Raw genomic sequence first — 14,930 nt, 5'->3', positions numbered from 1 at the left:
CACACATCAGATGTACTGCTGGGAAAAAAAACAAACTTGTTCACTTGCTGTCACGCACTGCTGGACAGTGTCCATGTGAGAGAGGCAACAGCTCGTTACTGGGAGTCCTGCACTCACAACCTGTGGCTCATGGTCTTTCAGGCCGCTGCCTCCCTCTGGTGTCAAAGACCGGGACAACAACGCTGCGATGCAAAATCTCCCCTTACAATAACAGCCCATCAAAGGCAGGTTTTTGTAGACATTTCAAGCATCTATTGTGCAAATGACATAATCCCTAAATTCAATTAAGCGGCCATATTGGTTAAGTATGTAATGCAAATTAGAGCTGCACAAGGCAATGAACCCAATCACAATTTTAGCATTAACAATAAAACTTGTTATGCTTTTTAACAAGCATTAACCAGGCTCTGCTTCCAGGCATGATTACCAGTGGAGACAACAAATTTGTTACTGCACAGACAACCAACATCTATAATGTGACTGTATGATCTAGGGCAGGGTAAATCCTTTTGGTCCATGTTTCTTTGTCATCACCTAAAGCGGTGAAAGCTGCTGTCAAAATAAACACGCCAAGTTTGCGAGAGCGGTGGGCACACACACCCATAACCTCTCTTTGAACACGCATGTAGATCCTCACGAATCTGGAAACTTTAGTTTGCTTAGAAGTATTTTCTGAGCATAGTCAATCCAAGGCATCAATTGACATCAGTGAGCACAACACTTGGATTTAAATAAAGAAACCGGTCAACCTCTGAAATAAAAGTGCATTTTTGCTGCACTAGTGACTTCTGCTGGTTCGTTAGGGGACATTCACACACTGGGCTAGTTTCTGTGAGACATGATATGCAACATTTCCGCTTTAAAATGTCCAAAAAGGATTTGACCTTTGTAACACATCCCGTTGAGTTGTGTACTTACCTCTATGCTAAATGTTTTTAAAAGTTCAAACCCAGAGAAATCCACATTTTCTTCTCAAAGCCATGATGCATTTTATATCGTTACCTGTCAGTGTAAATTCTGGGATAGCGACTGATAAAGTTGCCAACGTGACTAAACATAAAGTGAATAAAACGAGTCATGTGGATACATTTCCATCTGCAATGATGGTGGTTTAACACTTACAACAGTATTGACAGTATTGTCTGATAATTTTCATCAAGATCGATGCATTACTCCAAGAGAAATTAACCAAAAATGTGAAAAACGCCTCGCGCACACAATTAAGGAAAGTGAGAAAAAAATCCTGGATCCATGCCTTTATCAAGATCCACATAAAAAGTTATTAGGATCTAATCTGGGCCAAGACATTTCCTCAATCCAAATTCTGTGGAAATCCGTTTTGTGGTTTTTGTGTAATCCTGTTCACAAACCAACCAACAAATGAAAATGGTTGAAAACTTAACCTCCTTGGTGGAGGTAATAAGTCTACCCATGTATTGCATTTGTGAGATTTTTTTTTGTGGCTTTGAGTGACTTAATCACTCTTTATGATGTCATATAAACTTAACTTTGTTAACCAAAACAACTGATCAATTGTTGGACATAATTTTGCAGCTTTAACAAAATCATAGAAAAGACGAATCAACAGGCTTGTGGATGTGTATGAGCAAAAGGGCTTGAGTGAGGGATTATTGGTGAGGGATTAAAGGACACTGTCGCCAATATATAATGGTAGTGACGCAAGCTAGTTCCTTTTATGTGGGCGGATGTGAACACTGGTCCTTTGTGGCTCATCTCTGCCTGTGTGACAAGGCCAGTGTGTGGGAGACACCACCTACAATAAGCAGGCTGCCTTTGCTCTGGGAAAAACATTTAATTAGTGGCAGTGAATGGAAGAAAGTGGACAGCTGAATGTGATGTCCAAGTTTGCTAAAGTAAAGACAACTCAGTTGCTCTTTCGTATCTCAAACGGTGATACACATACCGAACGACCTGCAGTGCAGTATACATCACCGTCGAGGTGGAGTTCAGAGGACATATTTCTCAATGCCATTTCTGTTCCTATGGCTGCAGCGACAGAGGTGCCAGAGCGAAAAAATATTACTTCAACCTTGTGGAAGTCACTGAGTAAGCAGCTGCCCGCATCGTTTGTAATCACCACTGTTCACAAAGTAAAAGCCACTTTCATGTGAGAACGATACGGCCGGCTCTGAAAATCTGATAAGGCGTTACAAAAAGAAGGAGAAGAAACAAGGACATCTGAGCAGCTACGGATGACACAAACAGACCAGAGCTGAATAGATATTTTAACACCACAGTTGACGGTGCTCAGATGTATGCAAACATCTTTTTATTAATCTACCCAGATGGCTGAGGTGTGAGGCAGATGAGGGACAGCAACTCATTTTTTTTTGGTCAGAACAAAATGTACTTAATGTATCAGACACCCAGCTCACAGTATTAATATACTTCCTTTAATCCAGATAACTTATTGATTTATTCAGTCAATGTAACACTATCAATGCACTCTGCCACACATTATGCCCTATCATTTTGCCTAGTCATAGATCCATTTGCCGCCACACGTCTCTGATGAGTCATTATAAGACATGTAATCCTGTAATAGATCATGAGTCATGAGTGATATGTTAAAAGTAATTCTAAGATGGACAGGCTGCAGCGCACTTCAGAGAGCCTAAAAAGGGTATGATACTTTTCTGTCTTCTTATCACATAAAAGAAAAAAAATCTATGACAACATATTACAATTTAATTAGATAATAAGATTTGAATATTTGGTTATAGTTTGCAAACAAACAAACAAACCAAACTGCTAGTAATATGGTGATCCTTGATTCCCGATTTAAAGCACATTGTAATTTTATACCTGGATAAAATAATGCACGTGAAAAATATCAACAACTGTCACTCCTGGTTGCACATTATAAATGCGGAATGTATAGTTAGAAATTTCTACAGCCCACGAAATTGGGAGTACCTCAAATGTTAGTTTCAAGGATTCCTGCTGTGTTGTCTCTGAGACTGGGCAGTATGAAAGGTTTGAAATTCAAGTAGTCAGAGTGATAGCTACTAAACTTTACAATTCCTGAGGGTTCTTCAGTTCTTCAAACTTCAGATTCTGGGTTATATATAGGCACGAGACAATGGTGAGAGCCTTAGGCACTTCAAAATAAATCCAGATACAAAAAATAAGAGTGTACGTCAGTGAGCTTGACGCCTTTTTCAAGTAATTCATGTGAAGATATTCACATTCATCTCGATTCACATCATCACAATACTGGAAATTCACTACGATCAACTCAATGCCTGGATCTGCACCAGAATCTTTGATCGTCTGATCTCCATTTATGAACACTTTAAATTCACCAGACGTTGCTTTTCATTGTCAACATCTAAAAAAATGGAGGAATATCAAATAGGAATGGGATTATTGAGAATTTCCAAACAACATCCACTTTTATAAGAGATTTTTGTAACCTTTAACACTGACCTCAAATGACCTTTTACATTATTTTTCACCTGCTAATGTTACACAGCCTGCCTTTCGAGGGACTAATGTACATGGCACAGTATGCAGATATTTACACCTGCTTCTGCCAAGTGGCTACAAGCCACATATCAACTCAACACCATATATCCTACCATTCAACATGTGAGAATGTCATGTGATGTACGCCCATTTTAGTAACATTAAATAGAAAAGGTATCTTTCAAAATGTTAATTTGAAAACTGAACTCAGGAATATCTTCTCACATTGAGCCTGCAGGGATGTTCGCAGCTTGAAAATTGATTCATGGAGATATTCAAGAATTTAGAGAGGTTAAATGATGAGGATAACCCCGAGTATCAGCACGTTGGCACGGGGTCAAAAGACAACCAAGTGTTAAGTAAGAGGAGGAGATGAAGCCTTCTTATTCTGAGCCTGGGAACACCATCTGTCCTAACTGGAGACGTGCTAAAACATGTGCAACACTATCAAAATGTAAGTTCTTAAAGCGTGCTTTTACTTTAAAACTTCACATCTGTAGTTACTGGTGTTTGTACACTTCTGCAACACACGTAGCATATGAATAAATGACCTAACCCCGCATGGGCCGAAACATGCTTGGCCCAAACATAGGTACTGATCCTCTACTACACCCCTGGAGCCCTTGGTCTGACACATGCATACTGCAGCTGTCAAAGTGCACATGTCATACTTTGCGAGACTGCATGCAGACGATCCATGGGAACATACACAGGACCTTTAAATACGAACCTCATATAGAGGCAATCAATACTCTATCACTACTACTGCAGCTACACTAGGCACTTTGTGACCCTGTTTTGAAGGCACGAATAAAAGTAAATTACAATTGACTCACTTAACAGCATAGATCCATGTTTGAATTTCAAGGCCGATACTGATGATATCAAATTCATTTTTCACTCAATCCACTTCATCAGCCAAAAGGATTTTAACTGTTTCTGAATCTTAAAGACCTTCAGATTAATGAAATGACTGCTTTTGTAATTAATTTCTCAACAAGTTTTTATATGCCCAAGGTCTATATTAGTCATTGTGGATTCTACATGAAGTCTCAACAGTCACTCTACAATACATGGGACTTCCTGAAGTGGATGTTGCTGTTCAGCAGAATGTCTTTTTTTCATGTCGGAGGCCATTCAGCTGTCTCTAAAGATGCAACAAGTAGCTGATTTGATGGATTGACAGAAAATAATCCTATTTTAAGACCACTGAGCTCCAGTTCATTGGTGAGGATCATCTAGGTTGTATATTTTGTAAACTAAATACGCAGCTGGGTTTTGGACAGTTGGTTGGACAAGACAAAACAACTGAAGATGTCATGTCCTCGGCTGTGATGGGCATTTCTTTACCATTCTGGTTAATCGAGAAAATAAGCGTCATGTAAATTGATAATCAAAATTATGATACGTTTCTAGCCCTCGCATCTCACTTTTCAACACTAAAGAAAACTGTGGATTTTCAGCTGTAGAGCTAAAGTTTTGGAATAATTACATTACCACGTCAAACTGACTGAATTGGTTTTCAAATATAAGCTGATCTGGGCACTCCAACAACCTTTTAACTATTTTATTGTTAATTTTACTCCCTCTAGTAGTCTAGTGCACCATCTCTATTTATGATTTTCATTTCATTACTTGGCCTAATCACATTTATTATCTGTTTTTACATACTATGCAGCACTTTCGAAAACTGAAGTTTTTTAGAATGGTACTATAGAAGCAGCCTCAAAAGTCAGGCTATACAGGCTGGAATTAGTGGACACCCCACAATAAAAATAAAAAGCTTATACTGATGTTTCCCATGATACTGATTCGTTTTCATTTTCTTTTTTTATTCTATGCTTGAATTCTTCGGCACAATCTGCTTTGCAGTTTAAGCGGTGAGAATTAAGAATTTTCACAGAATTTAGAATTTCATTGTTCCAAGTCAAATAAGCTGGGAAATGATTTACGAAAGGTTTTAAATTTCTCACCTAAGCGGTCAATGAATGGCGATCTGCCCTTGCTACAACGCTCCTCATTCCAAGAATACAAGATTCAAAGCCGAACAAATTGTGTATATTCAACATCGAAGCCAACTGGCACGCTAAGGCGGCTAAGACCCTGACAAACCTATCTGACAGCTGTGTCAGATGGTGAGAGGTACACAGGAGCAAATGCAGACTGAATGCTATTTTTAGGTCCGACATAAACAAGGGCAATATCTATATCAAAGGGGCAGGAAGACATGTCTCTAGATTGACCCCACAGGTATGAAATAATCCAGGAAACAACTGTCCCTGTTACGAGACAGAATCCTTGTCAACAATGATTAAACTCCACTGCTGTGCAGCTTCCTTTTGTGTGAAGGGAGCAGCATACTGGCATTGAGTCTGCTGGTGACAAATCTGTCACAGCTTTAGTCATTACTGTCCGTTGAGATGGGCGTATTATCCCTGGCGTCCTCCATGTTGCCTCTGGTGCCTTAAGAAGCCTATAGAACAGCAGCATGTCTACACGGACAATAGCTCTTCATTTATGAGCAATCAATAACAAATAAAAAACCAAAGAAACGCACTGATTCTAATCATCTGAAAAATGCCAAAAAAACAGATCTGATAATCAGACAGGCAGATAATCAGTCCACTCCAAGCATACATATACAGTATATCTATTGTTTACACACATGTAAATATATATGTTTTATTTTGACTTAATACATTCAATAACAGATACTGAAAGACTTCTTTTTTTTTTACTTACTTTTACTAAGTACTATTTGGAACATAAAATTGATATAATCAAGTAAAGTACAAGTACATCAACATTGTAAATTGTACTTCTAGTTAATGCACTTAGTTACATCTTACCACTGAGAGTAATTCATATTGAAAAAGAGCTACTGATGGGAGGCTTTAACTCCTCAGAGTCACACCACCATCTGCTGAAGTGATCCTGATGCTCCAACGACTCACATGCGACAACAGGCTTTTATAAAGAATGGAATCTATTGGTCTATATATATACACACACAGACATGACATTTCCATTATGAGTATCAATATTTGGTGGTGTCAGCCCGTTGATTTATTGGTTTTCTCTTGTCAAAATGTCGGTGCATTGCTAATGCACTGCTATTGAGAATATCATCCATAGCTTCTAGAAAACATCTTGGCCAACTCTGTTTCCTCCTTTTGCATACAGGTGTTGTGAAGGCCACTGAAACACACTCGACAAACAGCCATCGCCATCAGTCATCACTGAAACGAAACACCGGCACCAACATCCAAACAGTAGTGCTGTGCCACATCAGAGCCTTTTGAACCGTAGCACATTAATTCTGCTCCTGAGGAAAGATCTGACAATCTGTCTCACGAGTCGTTTCAACATCAAGCGCTTCTTCGTCTCCAGCCTTGATAGTCACTCATCACGCCGGCGATCAATCAGCGAGGCACCAACGTGTGTGAAATTGTAACATTTCCTAAAACAGGCTTCTGTACATTCTACAAGTGAATGAAGTATTTACAATGAGGCTATAATTATTTCATACTGTGCTGTCACTCCTGTGTCTTAAAATGCATTACAATGCCCCTGGAGTTCAGCATGTGATCAACCTGATGAAACAAGACGCAAAGAAAGACTATACCACACACACACACACACACACACACACAATACTGAGGCTACTGAAAGGCTAAAATGTAATAATATCAGTCTGCATAGAATGTTGTTTGTCTCATATCAGTATTTTTCATTTTGATAAGCAGTATTTGCATGTGTAACAAGGTCATCTTTTATACGTTAGTGACCATCTCATTATGGGTTTACACATTTCAAATAGATGAATTCTTAATGGCATTTAATAATTAATCACCAACATACCTAGAGATAACAAACTACTGCAATTCAGCATTAGTCCATGAATCTCTCCCTATGTGACTTTTGGTAGAGATGAAAGCAGAGTGATTTGTTTCACACCATCTTTCCTTTTAAAATTGTTCTGATATGTTTCAGCCTTCATCTTCCTGTCCTGTGAATATAAAATAGAATGCCAGTGTCTTACAGTAGGTGTCAGCCTTGAGCAGCTTCAGTGCTGCATGGTATCGACACTGTGTCTCTAGTGTGTTGGCACTATATCCGTTTGAATTATAGCGGTAAGAATAAGTATAACATGTAAAGAAGTATAGAGTAGAAAGAGAACATGTTGATATTTCTGTGCTTATGTCATGCACCAGGCTATATTGCTTTGCATCAAAACAGCTTCATCTTGTGCTCACTGCTAGTTTGGTTTCCAATATAAAATTAATCAAAGTGTTGTTAATATGAGAAAAGCATCAGACATTTCAGGTGATTAAGGGGTATACACTGTGTCATATCATTATCATTGTCATCATCGAGACAGTTAAATTGTGTGTAAACTAATGTGTGACGCAGCACTTTTCTACCAGGAAGTAAATTTAAACAAACAGTGTAATCGTTTGATGGTGGTGGCGGACAGCACTATGTAACCTTCCATACATGTTTCATTTGGGCTGAAATCTAGCAACATGCTACAAACCCTCAAGACCGGTGGCTGTAACGTTTTCTCCCTGAAAGAGACCACTCCCAGCAGGATAAACAGCTGCATAAAAAGATAAAGGAAGGATTTTGTATTGATTTGCATGTGAATCCTAACTCACGCATCTATAATTGAGGGATGGAGTTCACATTCAGTGAATGTCATCATTCTTTCCCAGGTTTATTTCTTGCATTTACCAATAATATTAAAGGGTCTATAATAGCCAGTGAGACAGGATGGGCAAAGAACTTGGCTAGGATCGGGGTGAGACAGGAGCAAGTGGGAATGTGTGAATAAATAAATCAGAACTGGATAAGAAGACTTTCCACAGTCTTAAACACTTCTCAGTCAAGGCCCATATTTAAATCATCAGTCATTTGTGCCGACCCTATCCAAACACTGATTTTGGCTTTAAACATAATTTGTCAACCATCTACATTTGCTTTTTTTAAACATATTATATTGTAGATTAAACACCCTCACTGGTTCACTGCATGACTCTGCAGTGCAGTTACATATTCAACCCAAAAGAGGGAGCTGTTGTTTAAAGTATGAGAGCACCGTTAAGTTGAGTTTACACAGCAGTGATGTGATAATAACCCTTAACTGCATGGAAGCAACTGAAACTGCTGTGCCTGCTGCAGATGTACCCTAAAGGGACAGTTCACCCAAATAACATATTTGCTCATTTAACTCCAGCCATATCCAGCTATGCACCTCATTTATGGCTTATTTGCCCAGGTTTTGAGGAATGGCTCTCTGAGATAACTGTCTTCCGTCTAATGCAATGGGGGTGAATGGAATTCTGTTTGTGCTGCACATATTTTTGAACTGACACAGCAAAATCCTGTTTCAGAAGCTGTTCTGTTACATCTGGAAGCTTCACAGAACTCACTGTGAGCCGTCTACACAGGCACTATTTCTTCAGTAAAGTACAGTTGTTCCAAAGAAAGCTGTTCAACAAACACGTGTGCTTACCTTCTTGTTGGAAGAGCTTTGGTGTGTACAACCAGAGTCCAGGTTGTTATTGGGGGCAGACACATTGTTCCTGAGAGAGGGAGACCGCAGCCCTTCCTCCCCTTCTCCTTCCTCCTCCTCCTCCTCCTCCCTCCCACTCTCCGCCGAATGCTCAAAGTCATCGCTGTCTTGGTCCATCTCCTCCTCGTCCTCATCCTCCTCCTCTTCCTCCTCGCCCTCTTCCCTCTCCTCTTCCTCCCTCCCCGGCTCCTCCCCTCCCTCTGTCCTCTCCTCCGTGTCCTCCTCCTCTTGTTGACTGCTGCTGTTGTTGTTCTCCTCCTCTTCCTCCTCCTCCTCGTCCTCCTCGCCCAGCGGCTGGCCTCGCAGCCGCCGCTGCTCTGCCCCCCACATCCATCGGGCTCCTTTCTCACCTCCGTTCACTTCGTTGGGAGGGCCCTCTTCATCTTCTTCCACGTCCTCGTCTCCCCGAGGGCCGTTGCTGGCTCCTGACTCGCTTGCCGCCCAAGGTGGTTCTCTCTCGCCGTCAACCTGCGATGCCTCAGGCTGTGAAGAGCCACACAAATGAATTCAATGCCTCAGAGGAAAGGTTGGAAGCAAAATTCAAAGTATTATTGCATACAAGTTCATCCTTGGTTACCACAGTGCAGGTTAAAAGTTCATTTCTAAAGCTATATGAGTATATTTGACCTATAATTCCTCATGTCTTCGCTTAAATCTGTAAGTTTACACTTCAGTCATGTTCTGAAAACAGCTGGCCTTACCCTTTGCTGCAGCTGCCCTTCCTCCTCGACTACCCGGTTCATGTGCTCATCCTCATCACCCTCCTCTGCCGCCTGCTGAGGTGCCCGGGCGGTGGAGGAGGCGTTACCTCGCACTGCCGGACCCCCCGGCCCTCGACTCCGCCTGCTGCTGCTGCCCCCCGACAGCAGATCCTGGTTCATTTCCAAAAGCCAGCTTGCTACCTCCTGGACCTTCGCTAGGCTGTCTGAGGAGGAGAAGGGCTTGGCATTCTGCAAAGAGACGCACAGAAAAAGACAAGGATGAACATATGTTCATTGTTTTCTTCTTCTCAGCTTGTGTTTCTGTGGCGAAAAATAAAGACCTGCTAAAGAGGAACAAAAAGACTCTCATTGGGTATTATTCCATACAAACAAGCGCATGCTTATATCCTCAAACAGACAGTGTGATGTCTGTCTTCACGTTCTATTCTTGCCTCTGAATTAAAATAATTAAACGTTCGCTCTATGAGACATTATTGCTGCTCAGCGGCAGACAAGGGAAAAAGGTGGGAGTGATTGTGTTTGGCTGCAGATCACACAGCGTTGGATAGGCAGAAAAGCCTTGAGAGCTACTAGTGTTCCAGCTTCCAACATAGCCAACAAACAAAGTCCAATCTGTCAAATACAAAAGCAAAACATGGCTTAAATGTACCAGAAGCAAGTCCAATGACTGTCATTAAGCCTTGTGTAGCCTGCAACCTTCGGAAAAATGAAAGGCACGTTGTGCATCTGCGGCGCTGCTGTGCATTCACCAGTTTGATGGCGACCTTGCTGAATAAACAGAGAAGTCACGTAGCTTGCTTCTGAAACTGCTCAAATATTATGTAGAATTGAAAGACAGGCACACAGAGCTTTATCTACAATGAGGCAGCTTCTCCCTCTGACGCCGCGTCACAGAGGCAGCAGTGCAGACGACGATCCAACCGAAGCAACAGTGCTAATCTGTCCCCATCAGAGCATCAAGTCTCTCGAGCTGAAGTTCCTTTCAGTCCATATGTGCTTGTGCATACAGGCACCTGGCGGCATACCCGATGCTGTAACCTATTACAGTGTAGTTGAACAAGTAACGAAGCTAGTTGAGATGATTCGACGCCACTGATGATTTTAATGCTATTGATGCATCAGTTTTACCGTTATCCCAACATATACTGATTTGGACACAGCTGAGGGGAGTGTGTGGTCACACAATGCTGTGACAGCTCACATAAATTCTTAACCGGAAATGGAGATGTTCATACATCATTTTTTTTTCTTCTTAATTTCTATGAAACTGATTGTGCAAATTATAAAGCTCTGCTGTTAAAATTGCACAGAGAAAAAGACGTGTAGTAATTATGGACTGGGCTACTTGAATGATTGCAGGCTGAAATTAATGTTATTAGAAAAGCAACCAAAGGCTCCCACATAAAGTAACCTGTAAAAGTTATGGTTTCGTGCCTCGTGTCTGAGTGTCATGTTGTTTTCCTGCGCTCCAACCCAGGCGCTTAATGAATTTTTCTCTGATTCTAGTAGCTAATTAAAAAATCAACAGGTTGTTCTACTGGGAGCAGCGATTCATTACATCGTCTTATGATTCATTAACCTACATCCTGAAAAATCTGCAGTCAAATTCACAGATAACTTCTGAATATCTCTCCAATTGTTGCGCCTGAGGTCCGATCAGTCACTTTGTTTCAAACAACAGAGCAAGCCAGCGTTTACAGCTGTCTTGCTTTTTCATACAGTCTGCAAGAGAAACTAATGGCGCATCCCAGCCAAAGATGGCCCACATATAAAAAGATGGCACAATACACCTCTCTTTCTGCAGCACAGTGTCAAAAGTGTCTGTAAATTAATCAAAAGTTTCATTGCTGTAAAACCATTAAAAAAGTGGAGTTTATTTGGTCAATGATAATGTCTAAAGCCATCAATCATAACACGACAACACGCACACCACTTTAACACACGCAACTTAAAGCACTCAACTAAAAAATGAATGCTACATTTTCCTTTCACTGTCCCAACATTTAAGTGGTAAATAAGGCTTACATAAATACAGGTAAGTAGGATGTGTGAGTCATGGATTTGTTTTGACCAAGTGGTCGTGGGTTGAGTAGGTAGCATGCAAAGCAAAAAAAGCAAAAGCCTCAAGGATGGGCTTTTGTAGCATCAATAAATATGAAGATGTAAGACAGGTTGCATGTAAATGGGATATAGAGTGGAGGCACCAACTGTGACATTGACGGTTTGCCAGACAAAATAAATAACCGATACTCTGCCAGTCATAGAGTCGGCTGTTAAAACATCATTACAGTTGAACACACACTTCCCTCCTGTCATATAACTCTCTGCACTGAGAGTTAAGCCAGGATGATCACTATATATTTAACAAAGTAGTCCACGATAACCACAAAACGGTTCTTCTGAACAGCTGTTTTATTGTGAAGGACACAAAAGGAGCAAAATATGACATGGATACTTGGAGTTTTCTGTCGAGACCCAAATCAGTTATCAATTTTTTCATCATCTTCATTTATGGTCGCGAGGATCACTTTTCTGGCATATGAGGTCAGAGATTCACTACGGGTAACACACACACACAAAACAGAGGAGAAAACCATCTAGTCTGCTGAACTGAACATAATCCTAGCTAATGTATCTTTAAAAGGTGCCAATGGGCCTTCAAAATGCCCGCATGAGGCCTCGAGCTAATCGCAACTGTGACAAATTAAGGATCAGCTATGCAGACTGCGGCTCCAAATCTCCTCAACGCACTACATACGAGATGAGAGAATATATTCTGGGAGGCTCACATCTGTCTCAGTGAAAACCAATTGCTTTGACCTTGAAGGAGAAGTCGCCGGTCCCTGTGTAAGGCTTCTCCCTGTCTTGGCTGTACGGTCCCGGTGCAGTGGTGGGAAGCATTAGACCTATCTCAGATTGCACAGCCCCCCTCGGGACTGCCAGTGCATTGCTGTGAGCTCAGAAGAGGAAGGCTATGAATAGCTAAAGTTGTCCCTGCCTTTTACCGGAACGGCCCGAGGTTCCGCAATTAGTTTCCTAAACACAGCATGAAAGTTGTTTGCTGTAACTGTTGTTCAAACAATTGTGAGCGGCGCAAAACAGGATGAGAGAGATTGAGGAACAATACAAAACGTGTCGCTGATGAAACGGGATAAATGCGACTGAGGTTTCATTCGTTTATCGGCCGGGAGCTTGTTCTGTTGCAGCCCGAAAACAGCTTTACAAAAAGGTTTTGCTATTATTCAGCCTTCAATTGGACGGCTCCTCACTGACATCCCTTTAACGGGTGCAAAACAGTTTCAGGGTAGCAGCTTGTACAATAATGATAACTGCTCTTCCGATAAATCTTACCAAGTGACTGAATTAGTGTTTTGAGGGGGTAAATGCATAGAAAGATGAAATTGCAGCAACACTTGGCACATTTAAGACTGCGTACACAAGTTTCATTCATCAGACTCTATTTTTAGTCCTGCAAGAGCTATGAAGTGTGCGGAAATAGCTTTGGGAAGCCGGGCAGGGCAGGTGTGAATTTGTTCCTCCTGAAACAAAGAGGTGACACAGGTGCTCAGAAAGAGAGAGCCTCTTATGGGGATATGATCACAAAGGAAAGTGTTTGGTTTAGAGCCTGTTGTTTTAATAATTTACCTTTTGCTTTTGTCAGCTGGGTTGCCGGTATACTAACATTTTAAAATAGATAATATTTAAAATGGCTCTAATCTTCTTTTCATATTAACCAAGTAAATTGTAAAAAGGATCTCCTAACGAACAAGCTGAGAATTATCACCAACAAGCGGTTCCCCTCAGTTACATGGAGCAGTTAAGCTTCTTTCAGCTCATTGTTTTGTTTTTTCAGTCCACAAACTACACACACACACACACACACACACACACACACACACACACACACACACACAGTGCAAGTTATATAGGAGGTAATAAGAAAAATATTTCCCTCAGGAGCTGGTGGAGACCAAAACAGGGCTGAAAACTTAAAGGATATAAGACTAACAACTGCTAAAAGAAATAAACGCCGATTGAAAGCAAATGTTTTTCCGTCTTGTGGTTGTGTTAATAGGCTGTTTACGAACATGAGTTCTAAATTTAAAGTTATAAATGTGATAATATTTCAGTTTTACCCTCAAGCCCAAGTCATAAAAAATAACAACCGGTTAATGCGGCTAGCATGGCACTCTGTTTAGTGCATTCCTCTTTTGCACTTACTCATAGTTACCTGACTACATCAATATTCATGCATTATTCCCTGAGAAGTTCAATGAAAATGTCAAAAGTCTTGCAATGTTTAAGACGGCGAGACAGGATTCTTGGATACGTCCTTTTATCTGGACCCAAACCAAAAGTCCTTCATTCAAGTTTTATGGAAATCCATTCAGTAGTTTTTGTGAAATCCTTCTGACAAACCAACCAACCAACCAACCAACACACACGGGTGAAAACTTAACCTCAAAACAACAACAAAGTTTCTTTCAACATTTTAGAGCAACTTAAATAAATAAAAGCTCATCCTGTTAGTCTAAGCCTTCTTGACTAAATACTTTGTGGCCTGCCAACTTTAACAAAATTGTCTGTAATTGCGCCCCTAATCATGTAATTATAAATACTAGTGGCCAACACATTTTCCCTTTTCTTAGAATAAGATGTATATACCAGACTTGATAATGTGTGCCCAGCACTCTGGCTGTGCAATACATTCAGACCCCGTCCCTGACTGGGGAGGTAGGTAGGCTGTGCCAAGTTGGCACTTCACAGATAAAGCAACAGCAGCTGTGGAACAACAGACATTGCTTCAGCCTTGTGCAGAGTCAACATGGGGCACTTTAGTCGGAGTGTGCTTCTCCTGGGTGGATTTAGAGTTTTCTACATGCTGCGACAGTTGGCAACAGGTTTGCATTAACTTTGTACGGACAGCATCAGAGCAGCAGCTAACCTGCCTGACCCACGGCTGACATCCAGGCTAAGTAAGCTAAGTAACTTTATTTATATAGCACCTTTCAAGAGCAGAATATCATTAAGTGCTTCACAAAAGGATCGAGGCAGCTGACTTTAATACAGACCTGGACACCACAGAATACAAATAAATTAAAGAAAATCACAAATCCTAAGGGAGACCTAAAGAGATCAAAAGG

The 14,930-nt window shown here is 40.9% G+C and overlaps 1 protein-coding gene across 2 annotated transcripts in view; it reads right to left on the bottom strand.

Moving 5' to 3' along the window:
- Positions 1-14,930, bottom strand: part of fbxw7 (F-box and WD repeat domain containing 7) — a 124,997-nt gene that overhangs the window by 77,433 nt on the left and 32,634 nt on the right. For both annotated transcript variants that reach the window (XM_037099933.1, XM_037099942.1), the window contains 2 exons: positions 9,766-10,014; positions 9,005-9,547 (listed from right to left, as the gene is read on the bottom strand). In XM_037099933.1, the coding sequence (XP_036955828.1) occupies positions 9,005-9,547; positions 9,766-9,945 (723 nt within the window). In that variant the 5' untranslated portion in view covers positions 9,946-10,014. The remainder of the gene's footprint in view (positions 1-9,004; positions 9,548-9,765; positions 10,015-14,930) is intronic.

The sequence above is a fragment of the Acanthopagrus latus genome, chromosome 1 (assembly GCF_904848185.1).
Source record: "Acanthopagrus latus isolate v.2019 chromosome 1, fAcaLat1.1, whole genome shotgun sequence".
In the NCBI taxonomy this organism is placed as follows: domain Eukaryota; kingdom Metazoa; phylum Chordata; class Actinopteri; order Spariformes; family Sparidae; genus Acanthopagrus; species Acanthopagrus latus.
The sequence above is the reverse complement of the archived record's forward strand: the minus strand, read 5'-3'. Positions and strand labels throughout refer to the sequence as shown.